This window comes from Pleuronectes platessa, chromosome 9, assembly GCF_947347685.1.
Source record: "Pleuronectes platessa chromosome 9, fPlePla1.1, whole genome shotgun sequence".
Classification (NCBI taxonomy): Eukaryota; Metazoa; Chordata; class Actinopteri; order Pleuronectiformes; family Pleuronectidae; genus Pleuronectes; species Pleuronectes platessa.
The window spans coordinates 3,604,198-3,624,025 of NC_070634.1; the positions used below are offsets into that span (position 1 = coordinate 3,604,198).

Sequence of the window (19,828 nt, forward strand, 5' to 3'; positions counted from 1 at the left end):
TATCGACTCCTTCAACCACCTTTGTTATCTCCCCACTGTGCAAGCAGCAAAAGTGGCCGCCTTAAGTTTTCTTTGGTGCCATTGCTGTTGTGGAGCTTATTTCTGAAACAACTCAGGATAGAGAGGCTGTTTATGGTGTGGGGGAGAAACACAAAAGAGATAGACCTATCCCCCTCTTACAGAAGAAATCCCTTAAGAGCATTCATGTGTATGTACGTGAGTGCCTATTGTTTACAGTCCACAAAAGCACTTCATGGAAAAATGAAATTTCAGGAAGGCATGTTGTTTTATTATTATTGAACAGATGCTAGAAGTAGAGTGGAAATTAAGATTAATTGCAGATTGAAATATTTTACAGTAAATATTAATTGTTAATTCATAGGCTTGTTTTAACATAATTCTTCTACTTTCCACTTGTCTCACCTTCTAAAAGGGATCCTCAACCTGGACGTCCCAAGTCTCAAGGGGGCTAGCAAGATAATATTTGGTGGATCCTACAAGTTGTGTATTGATATCCAGTTAAGTTTGTTCCCTCGGGGCATCCGTAATGCCCCACTGTTTACCTGCATTGCATGCTGGTTATTTTCTGTCCTGTGAAACTCACAGTAAAGTACGCACGTCTTTTCCATCACGGTCTCCTGTCTCATCTCTACTTAAGTTGTATCGGTATAGAGTGTACTATACAACAGTTGATGATGGTTGCTTTTGTGCAAGGTGCTAACCCAAGACCCTCTAGACCATTTGAGAAATTGTCAGAAAATAGTAATGGAAACCAACACTACACCAGGTCAAGGATGGAGAAAGGATTTTCACCAAAGATCGTTGTGTCTGGTGATGCACAGCTGCTCATATTTGAAGAATACACCTAGAAGGGAAATGGGTCACTCACTGCATGGAACTTACACAGGTAACACTTTCAACCAGCTAGACAATAAAATGCACAAAGACTAATTACGTTTGGAACACTGATCGACTAAGGAATTGTCTAAAATTGTCACATTGAGTTAGTCACCTAGACTGCAAGAATATCCAACCAGAACTCTGGGCTGATCTCCAAACAACAGTTAAAATAGTTACTGGAGGTCATGCACCTGTCAGATAATCTGGAGACTTGCAGTGCCTATAGTCCCTGTTTTTTGTACGGAGCAAAGGTCGTCTCCAACAGGTTGGGCAGAACATTTGACCTCAGTGACCTCCATAGCACCAGAAGTGAATACAACCTTTTAGGATGTGGGAGAGCATGAGATCAGCATTTTGAATATCAGTATCTTGTTGAGCCGAGTGACGTGGCACCCACATTTTTTTTAAATCCTTGTATTTTTTAATATTAGAGAGTGACTTGCCACAGGCTGAGTAGTGTCAGGTAGGTTTGTGAAGTCTGTGTCTTCTTTACCTCTATGAACTTTTGAACATGTGTCATCTATGTCATGTGTCACTATGTCATCATTCAAGCTCTTTGCCATATCTTTACATTAGGCTAAATGACTCCATGTTGATAGCTGAAAGCAACCTACCATGTTGACATTTTAAGATATCTGCTAGTGTTTAATTTACCCCCATCGGTTTCAAGCAGTGTGGTCATTAAGTCTAACGCTTGAAATTATGTTTGTTTTTCCCTGACAAACGGCCTCAAGACAGAAGTAGTGTGATGTTGTTGTACTGTTGCAAAACCTTTATTACAGACCACTGTTTGCATCCTGTCTTTTTTTGGTCAAGAAGGGTTTATTTTAACCATGACCACAGTATTGTTCTAAGTGGTCACAGATGAAAACAATTTTTTAGATGGTCATTGGGTCATTCTGGAGAATGATAGCAATCAATATTGTCATTCAGGCATGGAGACTAGGTGGATGGTTTGACCCTCTAGTGCAGGGGTGGGCAATTCATTTTCCTGATGGGCCACATGAGAAACATGGACAGTTGTGGAGGGCCGGACCAATAAGCTGAACTTAATTCTACTCATATTAATTTGATAAGCTTCTACAGGTAAGAGTAAATGTTATGATTAGGCAATGAAAAAGTGAGGCAGGCAAAGTAATAACGCCAACAATTTATCACACTTTAATCAACATTTACAAGAACAGTTGTGAACAAAGTATGCAATTTTTTTGCAGTATTCCAAAGATCAGCTTTAAATTAACTGTATACAAAGCGCTGTTACTATTTGCATATAGTCTTATCACCCCATTTGCGTTTTTTTTTTTTGTTAATTGAGAGAAATGTCTATTTTGGGCTTGAACAGGTGCACTGAGGTCAGGTTGAATATCTGGGGTGGATATGCGAAGGACAGCTGAAAGGTGATCATCAGTGAGAGAGGATCAGTATCTGGATTTGTTAAAATTTATCACAGAAAATGTTTGTTCACATATGTCAGTAGATCCAAAGAGAACCAACATCTTCTGAGCATGCCTCCTCACGTATGAAAAGTTCTCCTCTGTGAGAGAAGAATACAAATCCAGCAGTGATGCTGACTTAAAGTGCTCTGCCAGCAGTGTACCTGCGGAGGTGATCCACTGATGGTGTGGCTTCTTTCAGTGATGGCATGTGGTTGAGAATGTTACCCTCCAACTGGCTTTAAAGAAACTGCAACTTTCTCATGAAAGCCTTCACTAGGCTGTACATTTCATCTGCAAATAGGCCCTTGCCTTGCAGTTTGGTATTTGGCTCATTCAGTAATGCAGGGACATCAACAGCAAATGCAAGATCTTCCATCCAGTCTGCATCTGAGAGCTCTGGGCTGTCCTTGCTTTTCTTTTCACAAAACTCTTGAATCTCTGCTCTCAGGTCCCATACTGTTTTAAGCACTTTGCCCAGACTGAGCCATCGGACAGCTGTGTGGTAGCCTATGTCCCCATGTTCAGTCTCATGCTCCTCCAAAAGTGCAACAAACTGTCTGTGATTCAGCTCTTGCCCTGATAAAGTTAACTAATTTAGTTACGTCACTAACATGATTCATTTTGAGCACTGACTTACACAACACCTCCTGATGTATAATACACAGGGTTCATACACATTTTTAACCCATGGATTTCCATGACTTTTCCATGACTTTCAATATCTTTTGACCAACTTTCCATGACCAAACATTTTGTGAGATCTCAGTGTATACATGCAAAAGAGACTAAATTTAGTATTTAAGATAACAATGAGAATTTCAAAGCATACAGTAAACCTTGAATTACACAAATGAGTGAGACAATAGTTTGATTGACGTCTGTTGTAACATATGGCATGTACTTTTCCATTTGTAGCCAAGCATGGTTAAATCTACACTTCCCTGGCGTAGTGCATTATCTCACCTGCTTCCCCACCGAACATTTCCATTAGTATGAGATAGTATGCCTACTTATATTTTGAGCGTATTTCTTTTAAAAGCATTTGAATTAATTAAAACTCAGCGTAAATGAACGACATGAAAATATGAATATAACAAATCTCCATGACTTCTCCAAAACTTTTGGGATTTTTTTCAAGCACTTTTCCAGGACTGGAAAATAAACATTTAACAATTCCATGACTTTTCCAGGTTTTCCATGACCGATGTCCTCGATCCTTCTCGTTACGGTCCGTCAGTAAAAGTCTCTCCGTGCTTTGTCTCGTAGTGGCGGTTCAAATTGTAATCCTTAAAAACAGCGATCTTTTCTCAGCAAACTAAGCACACGGCTTTCCCTTTGACTTCAGTAAATAAATACTTGGCAGTCCATGTCTCGTTAAAAACTCTTTCTTTCTTGTCTTAACGTGGGCTGACATTTTTGCGGACTAATAGCTAACTCACATCTCTTCTTAACTCCGTTCGCCAACACATCATCTGCTCGCGGGCATTCAGGATGTACGTCAGGTAAATGTTAAAAAAAGGCACCTTCAAAATAAAAGAAATGTTGTTGTATTCTCTGCATGATCTTCACTTATTTACGTGTGATTCCTAATATTCCGTTGACCTCACGCGGGCCGGTCACAGACAGCCAAAGGGCCGGATGCGGCCCGGGGGCCGTACAATGCCCAGGTCTGCTCTAGTGAGTGGTGAGGCCTTGATGCTCTTCTACATTAGAGGAAACGGATAGGAATTCAACCAGACTTTTTTATCCTTTAACGTTGATTTCCTCTCCCCAACCTTTTCCATCTCCTTGTCTCTCTGTTGGACACTGGGGGTTCTTAGGCATGTCTGTTGTTAATAATTCAGCCTCAGGGATGGATTTTGATCCTCATTTGTGGCAGGAAATGCGTTGCTCCAATGAACAATGCACTCACACCCTGACCCCTCTCACATATTCTTGAGGCAGAAAAAGGAAAACTCTTTTCCCCTCAGAAAGTTGCTTTTAAATGCAGGGTGGAAGGAAATGGACAAGAAAGACACAGCACTGATTTTGTTTCTTTTCTTTACAAGAACCACAGACACAGGCCCCATTAAAGCAATGAAAATCTCAGTTGAGAATGTTTTCAATGGACCAGCTACCAAGCAGCAGAAAAACAAGGCTATTTATAGAAAAATCCCATTTCCAACTCTCACCACCTCTGGTATATCTGTGGGTCATTTTGCTTCATTTCCTTTCTCCACCTTTATGTATTTTGGTGTTTCCATTTTCCCCTGTTTCATGACACATTTTCATGTGGTGACACATTAGTATCCATCAGTTTTGAAGGGCACGGCGATCAGGGAGACCTGTCGACTGCTATGTGTCGTACATTATAGCACAGAACTCATTTCCTGCCTGGGTTTAACAATCTGTGTGTCCTTTGAGAGGTGAGACTATATGAGAGACACATCAGGAGCTTATACGTGCTTTCTGTTGGAAGCTGGAAAGAAACGAAGACCAGAAGGAAGTGGGGAAAATGTGTTTGTCCTCCAAAATATATGGTCATTGTGCTTGAGTATAAGCAGCAGCCATTAATTTAGATCTTAAACAACTGATTATAATTCCTAAGAATCTTAGATTTATTCAATGAATTCTAGTGCATGCTTAATTTATAAGAAAATGAATTAATCATCATCTTCCTAGATTAGAAATTAGTCGTTTTCGGACATGACCTATGGATAAATAGCGTAAAATTCGGTCTGAACTACACTCACAGTTCTCCTGAATTTCCACTTACTTCATACTAGGGGGCCAGGTGGAGAAAGTCTGCAGACTACTAGGAGGCTCAATCTCTGACATTTAGCTTCACACATGCAGCTCCTCTGGAGAAAGTGCATAGAATCTCTGGAGTTCAGTGCATATATGAAAGCAGCTATGCACTTTCTCATCTCATCCCTCTTTCAACAAAGCTGTAGCCTGTTTTTGTTGTGTCTTCCAAAGTGTTATGACGATTTTACTATGGGAGTAAATGTAATATGTAATGGTGTTACATAATTACATAATGTGTAAATTATACTGCTACATTGTGTATTAAACATATGTAATTGCCTCCTAATGTGTTATTGTCGTTTAACTTCAAATCCTCTGTGTAGAGGAACAAATTTCAGTATTTGTAAGAATAAAACATAATTTTTATTATGAATACATAAATAGTAGACACGTGTTTAGTAGCCACAAAGATGGAGAAATTTGTGCATAAAGGATAGGTCACTTCCCATGAGTATCCTAGCTACATCAAAAACTGGCTTTTGAATGTAGCATACTAACAATCTTTGGTGAACAAAGGATAATATGTCACTTTAATACAGACGCACAGTATTGTCATGTGCCAAATGCATATATATCTCTGCTCCATTCATCTATCCATTGATTATCTATACCGCTTATCTTTTGAGGGCCGCAGGGGGAGCTGGAGCCAATCCCAGCTGACATTGGTCGAAAGGCAGGGTACATCCTCAAGAGATCACCAGCGAGTCACAGGGCCAACATACAGAGATAAACTACCAGTCACACTCCCATTCACACCGCCTGTCAATTTGGAGTCTCTTTTAAGTGATGACCTCCGGCGGAACTCCACTCGGATCTGTTCACAATAGCAACAAATCGTAAGGCGGTGTTGGGCGAGGGGTGGCGCAGCAGACACAGACAGGGTGTAATGTATTAATTCTGCTGCGGAGATCATGCGTTTTTGTTTTAAAGCAAATCTCTACCAGTGTCGGCTCTTATTACCACAACGTGTATGGCTCACATCATCCTCTGTCTTCACTTTGCTCCCTCTGTAACACTCTCTATTTTTGACTTGTTAATTCCACCTTAATCCTCGACTCTGTCTCTGTCTGCTGTCTCTCTCTACTCAGAGATGACAAGTTATCCCACCTTTATTTTCCTCCATCATTATTCCTCTTAGACACACATCCGGGTCTGTATGTGAAATGAAGAATGACTGACAGGCCGATCCCCCTTTATTTCCCACCAGCTAAAGCCCTTTAAACATGTCAGTAAGGGGGCGCTGGTAGGTAGATGGGGGTCTTATCTCACCCAAACACCTGTACCTGATCCATAGTGCCATTTAAGGCCTCATCGCTGCATAAATAGGGGACAATGCCGTTTTTGCGTGCCTTCAAGAGATACTGCATGGCAACCGATTAGGGAGCCCCCCGGGATTGTGAATGCCCTTTCACTCCAGCCACATCTTTATTCCCGACTGGGGGATACTTATTCCTTTTCTATTTTATTCCTGGCTTCAATATGTGGAAATAAGTTTTGACGTTTGAGTTTGTTGAGTGCAAGTGTGTGTGAATGTCTAAGATATAGTGGTTAGCTTCAACATAGATCATAAACATGAGCTCTTCACCCTGACTAGCTGAGTATTATGGGGCCCCTTACCTGGTGCAGTGTGGCACCATCTTAATTCCAACTGATGCGGTTGTCATTTTCCGATCCAGTGCCCGCATTGTTAAATCGCAAATAAGCTTTTGTTCCATCTCAGCACCCATGGGTGTCTTGGTTCTAAAATGAGAGTTGGTCAGACACATCATTGGTGCCTTACTATTTCTTGAGCCAGTGGAAAATCACAGATAAAACTGGTTTTAACTGTTATTTTAAGGATATACTGTGAAGGTAGGAACATATACGTATATCAGTAAGAGCACAACAGTCAACACTGAGGTTTTTACACACACAATATCTGCTTGTGAAAGTGTTTCCTCTGCAATGAAGTGTCACTTACTACCTGGCGAGTCTGCCATTATTATTATTATTAGTAGCAATGTAACAAGTTGCAAGCTCACATATTTTTAAAAGGGACGGGGGGGGGCTACTCTGATTGGATAATTGCCACCTATACACACTGATGATTGCGTACAAACTTTTTGAACCATACAACTGGTACACCAACGTTAAGAGGCACAAGTGGACATAATCCTAAATGCACCTGCTCAGTGTGGCTTAGAAGAAGTGTCGCAGACTGACATTGCATGTTATTGTTATCATTGTTTTGGTCATTTGTATACACTGTGAGAAAATTAGGATAACGTTCGTCAAAGATGAACAGCTAATATTTTAGCATTTATTTGTTGGGGTATGACCTTTGATCTGTATATATTTGGAGGACATATTACATCGAACAAATCAAATGGAGGGAGTAACGGTGAGTTTGGTGATTGTCGCATTGTAATTAGGAGACAGAGCAACTTTTGAATGCATATCCAGCCTTAACGCAACCATAATATATATCGAAAGCAGGAGGAGACTTTAATCTGTAAATAGTTGAATCAGAAAATTATTTAAAGCTTTAGACAACATAGAATCTACTAAACAATAATCCAAATTGCATCAAAGCAAATATATTGGCTGTGTGTGTGTGTGCATGCATGTGTGCATGCGTGTGTGTTTGCCCTTCAGACAATAATATAGACACTTGAGTACTACCATTTGTCATAAGATCATCTTGAGGATCATAATCTGTCCTTCCCATATATCATCTGAATGTAAAATTAGGATTATTCTACCAGTAGCCCTCTGTTACCGCTTGACTGGTCCGAATCCGCCTGGACACCTACACAGTAAAAAACAGAGTGTCAATTCAACTCTAAGAGAGTTGAAATTAACTCCGTTTCAGATAACATTTGGTCCCACTCAAAATTAGAGTTAAATTGACTCTATGGCCAGTGTCAACTTTTCAGAGTTAATTTTACTCAATTTAGTGTCAAAATTAACAATGAAATGTGTAAAAATATTTAACACTGAGGTTTATTCACACTGTTCAGAGTAATACGATTACACTTTATAGAGCCAATTTTACTCATAATAGAGTTTTAAAATGACACTCTAATGTGTAAAAATATTAAATTTTTATTTCTATACAGTGTTATTTTTATATATATATATATATATACATACATATGTGTGTATACATATATGTGTGTGTGTGTGTGTGTGTGTGATCTAACCTATCAAATGGAAAAAACACATTTAGACAAGATGACAGTACAGTATGCTTTATTGCTCAACAGATAAAGCAATATGGAACAACAAAGAGAGCTGTGTCATTCCCTCCATATGACATTTGTGTGTCAAAAGGCCTTGGATAAAGCAGGCTGTCAGCATGAAAGACCACAAAATTGCTTTTTGTCCTGGTCACCTCATATGCATGGTTATGTTCTTTAAAAGTGACTGTAAAGATAGGCAAAGTGAGCAGCAACAATTTGTCATGCATTATCAGCACTGACTCAATCTGGTAAAAGACAGGCATTTCAGATTCAACTTTGCCACAAATAACCAGATGTGGGCGGTAAACAAAACCATTGTGTTTAGCCCAATTCACTCTCATAACTTGAACACTGGAAGGCACTTGCACTGCCTTGACAATTTCAGAACCTCCTTTTACCATTTCCAAAGACACCATTTTCCCAGGACCAATGTCTAACCGACTAAAAGTTGTGTAAGATCGCCAAAGATATGCCATATGATGCTGGTGTTTTTTGGCCAGCGTTTTGGTGATATTTTTGAATGACTGGAGCTGTTTCTTCATTATTTGACACTAACGCACCATTCTTGCTCGCAGCTCTACAACTCTGGGAGTTTCCTTTGTTTCCCCAACATCAATGTTGTAAATGGTTGTTTGGAGAAAAGTGAAAAAGTTGGCCAAGGAAGAGCTGTAAGAGGTACCAAAGACGTAATGGGCCTTAAAGAGTTCATCTAGGGCTCCCACTGAACCTGTTGCCTTACATGGAAGCGCATACTTGTCAATCACAATAAAGAAGGTGTAAATGCTGCTTCTTGCGGGCCCCTGAGCGAGGAGGTAGGGCTGGCTGCTTTGGCTGATGTTATCCAGGTGCTGCTGTACACTGGTTCCAGCCTACAACCAAACAAACATTCAACAGCAATACTTAGTGACCAACCACTCACAACAGATCACTGTGCATGAAACTGAGGTGATGAAAACTATATTTTTAACAACTGTTCAGCATACTTTTATGAATCTGATGAGGTGTTCCACAGCCTGACATGCCGACACCTTTCCCGGCCTCTTCCTTCCCTGTGCAGATGGTGGTAGGAGATGGAGGAGTAGCAAGATAGCAGACATGTCACTGTCCCAGCCTACAGACCAACAGACATTAGCATTAAGATGAGACAAGATGTACTTGTCAGATACATCTTTATACTTAACATACTTAATACAATGCACAGTGAAATGTCTTATTGTGCCTATTTCCAGAAATAATCAAACAAAAAGACACAGTGTAATATATAAGAATGTAAGATATGTAAAATATGAAATATTTACGCCACATGTACATTTAATTGGCATAATTACAAAAAAATAGCAATTAAAAACAGTCCCAGTCATACCATTCTCAATTTCCGCAGTTGACTCAGCATTGCGCGTTAAATCCAAGAGCTCTGTGGTCGGTACCAGGCCATGGCTTTCTGTTATCACTTTTGTTTTCAGATTAGTGGCCCACTTTTCCAGGAATTTGTTGGCTGTGGCCTCCCCAAACAGCAGTCTGAAATCTTGTTCTATCTGTAATGCAAAAATACGGTGCAAAGAAAGGAGTGATGAGACACACTGCATGTGTGATGCCCACATTTGTGGACTGTTTCTGGGGAAACTTAAATTTGCTGCTTTCTCACAACTGGAGATGTCTTACCAGTCCAGGTGTGTCTAGAAATCTCGGGAAGACTGAGAACACATCCCCTGCTCTCTTCTCATTATTGACCATTGACTGACGATAAATGAAGGTAGCTTTCATCTTCTCACGGATGGTGTCTTCATCAGCAGAGTGTTTCAAAACGGCAATAGCTGCTTCCACATCCTCATCAGATAACACTTTGTCAGCAGTGAAGGGTCTGGGTTGAACACGGCTTGGCCCACCAACTTCAAAGACAAAACACAAGTTTATTGACTCCTGCCTACACAATTCATCAATATCATATGTAACTAGGGCTGTCACATTTATGAATTTTTAGTTGACGAATAACTGCCATACAAATAATTGCGTTTAACTGTTTGAATCTTTTTCTGCTTGTCAGTCTTTTGCAGCATTTCTTTAAATACTGGATTTTTCAACCGTATTTAACGGCTGTATCTCTTTAGCTACACCACGTTAAGCTGTCCTTTAACGTACACCATCTATATTTAGACACTCATCTGACTGAATGACATGATGTCATTAAAAGAGGGCCAATCAAACCTTAGATGGTGGGAAACAACATGGAAATAGTGATGAAGGGATGAAAATCTGACATTTCTGTTAGTTTCATCCTGCGTTTTTTGTAACGATGAATGAAAACAATTATGACAGCTCTGCATAATAATTGCGATCATTCAAGTTATTGATAACTGTGACAAGCCTCTATGTAATTGAACTTACTTTTTGGAGATTTGCTCACAGACACACCTCTTTCCTCTGCACTTTTTCGTTGGATGGTTTTCAACCGCCATGCAAGGTATCCGGACCCACTCTCTGGGTCGTAGTAATGTTCCTATATGTAATTAAAATACACACAGACTGACTATACTGTCAACAAAGACCAAGTATGTGTTTAACGCAGTGAGGACCTTTTTACTTACATATCCATGCTGTGAATATGGGTCCTCCAGATATGGAAATAGAGCAACTATCCCCTGCGCATACAACACTCTGACACTTTTGGGGGGGGATGTCCTAACGTATGAATTCAATGATTACAGTCACTCAACTGGTCACAATTAACAACAATACAAATACTAAAAATGTTTCTATAGCCTACATGTCTGATTCTTACCCATGTGTTTGTGTCATCTCAGCAGTGAGAATGTTAATCATCTGTCTTCTGGTGGCATCTTTCAGTGATTTTGTTTTTGCATACTCCTGCATGATTTTTTCACCACCAGGCTTTGTTGTAAGGATTTTTTCAATCAACTTGAATGGAAACAAAATATGCAGTCAGAAATTTTGAAACCAAATGTACAACTGGAAAATGATCACATAAAAACATTCCCTATCAAATGGAACAATATCCTGATTAGACTTAACAATGCCCACTACTCACCGCTTTCGCCTCAAAATGAATGTGGCATGGCTTTTTAGGCTGACTTCCTTCGACAGCAGTGGCTTCTTCAGGGGGGTCACACATTGTGAAGTTCAGAATGATAGTATCGTCAGATGCTGCTGAGCATGATGATGATGTTGATGATAGAGAGGCATCTGTGTATAAAGAATATGAACAAAACAGACGTATATTAAATGGAGCTGTTATTACTCATGTCCCAACCCTAAAGTTTAATATGAACACATATGTGAATGGTCAGTGATTACCTAGTTCTTCTTTGCTCAACATGACTTTGAAGGTTCCAGGTGACTCCTTCAATATTTCTTCAAAGACTTCTCCATCAACTTCTGTGTCGGATTGGTCAAACACCTTCAAGTCTGGTTGCCTGCCTTCTGGTATGTTAAATTTTAGGCACACTGAAGTAAATGAAAAGAAAAAGGATATGATATCAATTGTAACAAACTGGAAAGACAATTTCCTTATGATGAGAATCAAAACATCAACTAAGTGAGTGTCATGTCCTCACAAAATGCTGTTGAGATGAAACTTAAGTCAATAGGTCATTCCCATCCATTTTAAGGCACAGCAGAAACAATTAGCGACTCAGGTAGTTCAGAAAGAATGTTTTCAAGATGAATTAGGTGTATTAACCAAGAAAACTGTTATTTTGTTTTATCCTGATGAACTCACTAACCTTCTTTCATGAAAGCGTCGAATGTTAGGTCAGACAGCCTAACATACTTCTGCTCTCCATCAAACAATACACGCAGCAACATATCCTATTAAAATAAACAAAGGGGAAATATGACAACCGAGAAAAAGCTGTTAAACAGTTACCTTTAATGATTAAATTAAAATTAATGTATAGGACTATTGTTCCATAACCTTAACCTACTTACCAGCTATTGGTCCACTTTGATTGCAATTACTGTGAACAACAAGACAAAGATAATATAATTAAATTGAGATTAACAAATCCATAATGCTATCAGTTAACTAAATTGGTTTCTCACATAATTTTGAGAGAATATAGTTGGGGATCTTAAGTCAAATGGATCCTTCTGGTGCACTCAGACAGCAAAATTGAATAGTCTATGAAAAAGACAAAATAGTTCATTTTAAGTCCATTAGGTAGTAGAACAGAACGACGTAAAGTGTTTCTAGCCTAGTGTGAGTATAAGAGGACCTTTTAATCATATTTAACTGGGAAATGAAATGCTCAAAATTGTCCAGTTCCTCTCATGAAATTAAAAATAAAACATAAACTTCTTTTAACTCATTCCGAATAGTTTCTGAACTGTCCGTGCTGTGTGGACGGAGCCTTGGCCGGGCATCTCCCTCTCTTCCTCGGGGCTCTTGCCCTGCTTCTCTCCCCCTCCCCTCAGAGGTGGTCTCCTCTGCGCGCAGCCTTCCACACGTGTCCCAAACGTTTAATGTCTTGACGCTCGTTGCTCGCGGGAGCGAGCTACACTACCACGTGCGCTTTGTCATATTAGGCAGCACTTTGGCAAACTGACATTTATCGTCGGAAATTGAGGCCATTAGCGATTAGCGATTAGCGATTAGCATGCTAATAATAGCATGCTAATAAACAGTTAGGTAAAACGCTACATAACACAAGCACCGTGCATTAATACATAGTTAACATGTTAGCTACATACTGAAGGTGCATCTTATGAGCACATGTCGAACTTATTAACTGTTAGTTAGCAGTAGGCTGTTGCATACTCGACCGTGTCATCTAATAGAGGGCTATATGTTCACAACACGTCCTCAATCAACATCTATGAAATTATAAAACCGTGTTTAGTTGAAAAACAATCCTTAAACGATGTTGCGAACACGGGAATGTTAACGTTACTTACCTGACCGCCTCACCTCTTCAGACTGACTCCTGCAGGGCTTTCAAGACGTCACGTAGACTGGCGCGTAATCATCACTCTGTAGAGTTAAATTTTTCACTGCATGTCTGCAGAATTTGACACTGACTTTTAACTCTACTCTTAGAGTGGATTTACTCTGCATATAGTTGTAAATACTCCATCTAGGTTAAAAAAGGTTGACTCTGACATTTTGACACTCCGTTTTTTACTGTGTAGGGAGCCGGTTAAATCTCTAACACTTAATTAACATGTTGATTTTAATTAGCTGTCACTGGGCTGAGAGTGAGGTGGTGGTAATGGGGATTTGTTCTTGGCAATCAATGTGCAGCCCTTGTGAACGGTTACACCAAAGTCAAGTTATTAGAATTGGTCTCTTTCTTTTTATAAGTATGGCCTATGTGGAGAAGACTTAATCAAAGACAATGAATAAGCACTGGTCACCAGGAGCATGCAACATAAAATACAAGCTGCTGTTGGTTTATGAAGCTATAATGTTATTTTACAGTGTTGTCACTTTCAGAACAGTATATTTGAGCTTAGAAAACCACCCTGCTCCTCAATATTGCTCATTTTCTACACAGCATAGTTGAAGAATCTGAATAGACCCTCACTTAACAAGACAAAGTGATGTTGCACCTCTTCTTTTACAAAAAGAAACAAAGTTATTCCACGCTGATTGCTTTGCACCCAGCGGGCCTTTCACCCGGTTGCAATGACTCCTGTTTAATGCTGTCATCAAAGTCAGAGGCAAGAAAATTAAAGGGAATCCAATGAACTATTTACTTTTTGTCTAATGTCACAGAGGTGCTTTTTTTTTATTTCAGAATAACATTCCCGTACATTTTTTTTGCAGGGGGCTGAAATCTCCCTTTAAAACTGACATCAATGCATGTCCCTTCTTCTTCAGGTCGATCATTCATTAAAGATTAAAGTGAAAGTGAAACTGCTTTGAAGCAATGACACCGAGGTCAGGGAGTCTGTAGTGAGGGAGCTGATTTGGTAGAAGGCATGGATAAGAGCCTCTTAATGGAGAGTACTACTTTCTGTTTTGTCAGATGCTGCATCCTGATGAATGACTGTTAATGGATGATCAGGCAGTTCATACACACAAACCCACACACAGGTCCCGTACGCACCTGTTATTAATGTGGTTATTTTTGATCCGATCGAATGTGTCTACGTGCGAAATGACGTTCAAACCTGGCATTAAAATGTGTCTCCACATGTGACTCGTGATCAGATCTCAGATCGGATCTTGCCTTCCCTCTCTATACAAACAAACATGTACATCATTTGTGTTCACGAAGACCAAGTTGTGTTGTTTATACCCAAATCTGAGTGCAACTGTGTGTGTGTGTGTGTGTGTGTGTGTGTGTGTGTCTGTATGTGTGTGAGTGTGAGTGTGTGTGTCTGTGTGTGTGTGTGTGTCTGTTGGCACAAGCGAGCTAGAGAGAGGTAGAGAGCTGAGACTGGATGAATCTTGTGCAGCTGTACTGTGAAGATTTGACCAATTTAGGGACAGTATCGATCATTATGTGGAGATCAGTGCTGATATTGTTGAGGTGGTTTCAAACGAACCAACAAGGAGAGAAAAAAAGACATTTGATGGTTCACTGTACCCCTTTGTTATTATTTTTTTAAATAATTATATCATGACTTGTCGTCGAGGTAACAAGAGCTGTGATTGGTCGTTAGGTAGCGTCACATTTACGGCAGACTCGCTTGAGATTGAGTTGAAGGAACGAACACGGACGACGTCTTTCTTTTCTTCGTTGCAGTTCTTTAAGAAACAAATAATTGGTTTACAATGTCTATCAGCTCCAACTCAAAAACAATCCGCGTCATAACACTTGCCCTTTTTATGAAGTAAGCAGAGAAACATTTGTAAATAAGTGGATCAGAAACCAGGAGACATTCAACACCAGCATAGGAACTCTACAGCCACTAACGCAGGGGTGTCAAACATACGGCCCGCCAGGGGGTCCAGCTCGGCCCGCCGGATGCCAGGCATGCTCTACATTTAAAAAAATGTAAAGATAAAGAAAAAAAGCACAGTGAGATCAAAGCTCGTTCCTGTGAAGCAGCCGGTCAGTGACAAACAAGACACAGTGTTCAAAAACCAAGTTGAAAAGGAAGTACGATGAAGCCTGTCTTGCTCTTGGGTTCACAGTGAATGAAGGAGGACATGAGGAGAGACCAGTGTGGATTTTAGGCCTGAAAACTCTGGCAGGTGACAGTATGAGACCCAACAAATGAAGAAGACACTTAGAAACATAACACCCCAGTCACAACACATGTTGCATGTGTTCTTTTCGGTTGAGCTTTATCATTGTGAAAATAGATTAATAGAAATAAATGTTGCATGTTTTAATATATCTGTTTCCTACCACCATTGTTGTGGAAATCATTGTTAATAATTATTGTTACAAATAATTAACATTGACGTGATCAGACAGTCTCTTCACATATATTATTATTATTATAAAAAGGTGATCTGTGCAACTTTGTTATTCAGGAAGTTTGTATCCTCAGTACCTTTGAAGTAACTCTCCGTTTCAAAAAGGTTGGTGACCCCTGCCGTAGACCATCGTGTATATTATATTCTATAATGTTCCTGTTTATACACTGACAGAGGACTTTCTTAGAAACACTATAAGAGCCTTGGATGTTCCGGCAGTCAACTCTAACTGCACCACTCATATGACATGCCTCTCTGGCCAAACTCCTACAATATCCCAATTTGGTGATCTACTTAAGCTGTGATGATTTCCCATCTTTCCCTTTGCTTTTCGAGGCCTCTGATGGCCTGTCTGTCGATTCAGCCCAATCTGTCACCACCCCAGCATCCACCTTCAAGGTCCAACTGGAGTTTAAGATATTCGCTCAACACTACCCGTCATATGCATGTAATCCAATATGAATGACTGTTGAGGTCTCACTGTCATGTTCATGAAACCAATATGAGACTTTTTGTTACACGGTGCGCTATCCTGCTGGATGTAGCCATTAGAAGATGCCATAAAGAGATGGACATGGTCAGCAACAATACTCGGATAGACTGTGACATTCAAACCCTGATTAATTGGTATTTAGGACCCAAAGTGTGTAACGAATATATGCACATTTCATTACACCGCCAGCAGTGTGTATTAATGTGCATTGTGACTCTACCTTCTGCAACCTCAACAGAAAACCTGATTCATACGACCAGGCTACAATTTTCAGTTCTCAACTGTCCAGCATTGGTGAGTCTGTGTCTGGCTGACAGGATCTGCATTTTCCTTATCCTGTTGTGTACCATCCACCTGGAGGCTGGACATGTTGTGTGTTCCACAGGAGGGTGGACAGTGTTGACAGGGTTTCTTTTAAACCAAACTATATATCTCTGTGCAAAAGTGCAGTTGTACATGTTATACATCAATCATTCAGAAGCTTTGTGGGAAAATAACAGAATTTCCATCATATGGACCCTCGCTGACCTCCAGATGCCATGCTAGAATAGAAAATAGAAATGATACTTTAAGCCGTGGTTTTCTGCTTTCTATGAGTGACATCTGTCCCATTGATTCAGGTCAACTTTTGTTTGATTTCCTGGAATCACTAATTACTAAATGTTTCCCTATATATATGTCACAAAAATATGTGTATGTGTCCATTTTGCTGATTTGGCTAAATAATCTGTAATACAATAGAAAATGTATGTTTGAAACATAAACATCTTTGGTGCCTTTAAAGTGGAATAAACATATAAGTCAGTATGGTTGAAGCCATTATTTCATCTGCAACGATATATAAAGTAACACGGCTGATTCTGGCAGTAACACTTATCAACAGCTGCTTTTTACTGTATGACAAGCTTCTCCGTCAGGTCATTAAATCCATATGGCCATATGTTTATTAAGCTGCATACTTCACTCCAGCTCTTTAATCCTGGGCATCCTGAAGCTTCCTTAACACACTTGTTTTTACAACAGTGTTAAATTCTTAAAAGCCTTTCAAAGTTGAAACTGATCACATTTTGCAATATGATGTGAACATTTACAAGATGAGCTTAAGCTAAAATAAGACTGTAAGAGCATGGCATCAATGCAATCATATCAAGAGTTTCATCGAAATATGTTTTTTTTTAACGACCCCTCCAACCCAATGTAACCCCTGCTCAGACTTGATGGAAGTAGGTTTTGAGAGCCCCAGATCAACAAGCAGAACCAGGAATAAGGTGACTGGGCATGTGTTGTCCTGCCCCACAGCTCTGTTCATTTCATTTAGTTTCTTTACTGCCAGACAAAAGTTTATTTTTTAGTTAGGCAGCACAGAATCACAAAAGCATAACACATTGAAAACAAAAACTATAAATAATAAACTACAATAAATAATGAATTGATGCTTGAATACTCAGCGGTTTAAATTCCAGACAGCTTAAAAGGGCAACTTTACATTTCTAAAAAGACAAATTCATAACAAAACGGCAACAAAACAGAATTACCATTCATGCAACTATTGCCTCTGTTACTGGTCCCTACAGGTCGAGACTCCTCTCTCTCTCTCTCTCTCTCTCTCTCTCTCTCTCTCTCTCTCTCTCGTCTCTCTCTCTCTCTCTCTTCTCTCTCTCTCTCTCTCTCTCTCTCTCTCTCTCTCTCTCTCTCTCTCTCTCTCTCTCTCTCTCTCTCTCTCTCTCATCTCTCTACTCTCTCCTCTCACTCTCTCTCTCTCTCTCCTCTCTCTCTCTCTATTTATATAAGTGCTGGGCCCTTTGCCAACAGTTGGATCTCAGTGGGGCCCATCCATATGGCCAACATGTTCATTCATTACATGGGCATTTAACACGTCTAATTGTTCAACATTTGACACCTTGTCAGAACAATTAGTTGAGATTGTTCCTAGAGAAGATGTCATGATGGTGATCTTGTCACAAACAGTTGGACTTTTTTTTCCATCTGTTCTTGTGACATTGAGGCTGTAGTTGATTTCTCATACTGGTACTCTTGCCTTTATCTTTTATAATGATGACACTTTTTGCCTGTTGGTGAATAATAAATCTGTAATTTATCTGTCATCTAATCCGGCAACTACCTTTTGACATCATTTCAAAAAAATTTGGAGGAGGATATTATCTTTGTGTAATAAATGAGTTTAACCCTTATATACTTTTCTGGTCAAATTTGACATTTGACAACAGTAAAATACCTTAAATTCCATTATTTTAGCCTAACAATGTATTACTTTTCCTAATGTGACAGGGGCTATAGATTTTGTAGATTGAGGCTTATTTGACCAGTAGCTTTTTAAAATCTAGGACAGTGGTGTATTTTGGAAACTGTACACGCCATGTCTGTGTATTTTGATATGGAACAGTGGTGACAGAGTTCTAGGGGGAGCTTGACACTGTCAGAAAAACTCTCAGGCTCCCTCCGAGACAGGCACCTGGTCTTTGAAGGGTCAGGGGGATTCTTTAAACGGTAAAAGAGTGGAACAGCGTAGGAGGGTTCATATATGAAGTCATAAAGAGGTCAGAAGAGCCTATAAGCACAAGCTATGTGACATGCCTATGTGTTCCTTTTTGGTGGCTCCAATCTAGGGCTGCCACTTTTCTTAAACTTTGATTCAATTTGACATGTCACACATTTGTTTGCATATATTTAACCCACGCTGTCAGGTTGAACACTTTATGTGGCTCCACTCGTCTGCGGTGCCTCCTCAGCTACTGCTAACTGCTGGGCCCACAGATGAAAGACGAAAAACAGCCTCACCTTTGATTTTCACTTTGCTTCATCTACACTGTAAAACCCAAAATAATTCCACTCCGATGGTCCGGTTTCTTTGCTGACCAGCATCCTCCATTTTCATAACAAAACAACATTACGTTATTGACTCACTTTACTGATAGGTCGAGGGCAGGCCATAGTGATCTCCCCCGGCTGGATTAAGAGATAACCTATTCGGACGTGCTTCTAAACTGTATATTTTGAGTTGGGATGGGTAATTACAGAATATGAACTCTCCCCCTTATGTTTGAATGGATGTTTTAATTTTGTTACAATCATTACTCTTGTCCACACTATTTGCAGGCACATCTGCTCCCACAGCAGTTTCAATGTAATCAATTTGTGGGACAAAATCTACATTTCTCCAAAGTTTTGTTGAAGCTAATACAGGGTCGGGCTACCTGAGTTGCATACAGTACACATCTTCCAAATTAAGCCTTTTAAGTCTCATCTTTCATTCAATCCCATTTTATAACTCTGGTTGTATCCTTTGAACTGATGCTGCAGCCCCCTGTTTGGCTAAGGATATTATTCCAGTTTCACACATTGTATTTGAACTTGCTTTGCATGGATAAACATTGTATGTATATACTATGCATTTGCTTTGTGTGTGTGCTATGAATGTGTGCACAGGTTTGTGAAATGTTGCTGTTTTGCGTCATCTCAGTGGAAAACAAATGAAAATGGGTCCTCCTTTTTTTTGACGTCACTGTGTTTGTTTGTGTGTGTGTGTGTGTGTGTGTGTGTGTGTGTGTGTGTCTGTGTGTGTAAGGGAGAGAGAGTGAACGCA

General features: G+C 39.8%; 2 protein-coding genes across 3 annotated transcripts in view; one reads left to right on the top strand and one right to left on the bottom strand.

Moving 5' to 3' along the window:
• LOC128448298 (inactive N-acetylated-alpha-linked acidic dipeptidase-like protein 2) overlaps nt 1-19,828 on the top strand; it is a 447,438-nt gene that overhangs the window by 27,850 nt on the left and 399,760 nt on the right. The window lies entirely within an intron of this gene.
• Nucleotides 8,338-12,131, bottom strand: LOC128448299 (uncharacterized). Its single transcript, XM_053430885.1, has 10 exons — nt 12,085-12,131; nt 11,657-11,806; nt 11,391-11,545; nt 11,124-11,260; nt 10,930-11,023; nt 10,730-10,841; nt 10,007-10,233; nt 9,708-9,879; nt 9,328-9,455; nt 8,338-9,213 (listed from the first exon to the last, which is right to left on the bottom strand). The coding sequence occupies exons 1-10, from the start codon at nt 12,092-12,094 to the stop codon at nt 8,896-8,898; spliced, it is 1,503 nt and encodes a 500-aa protein (XP_053286860.1). The 5' UTR covers nt 12,095-12,131; the 3' UTR covers nt 8,338-8,895.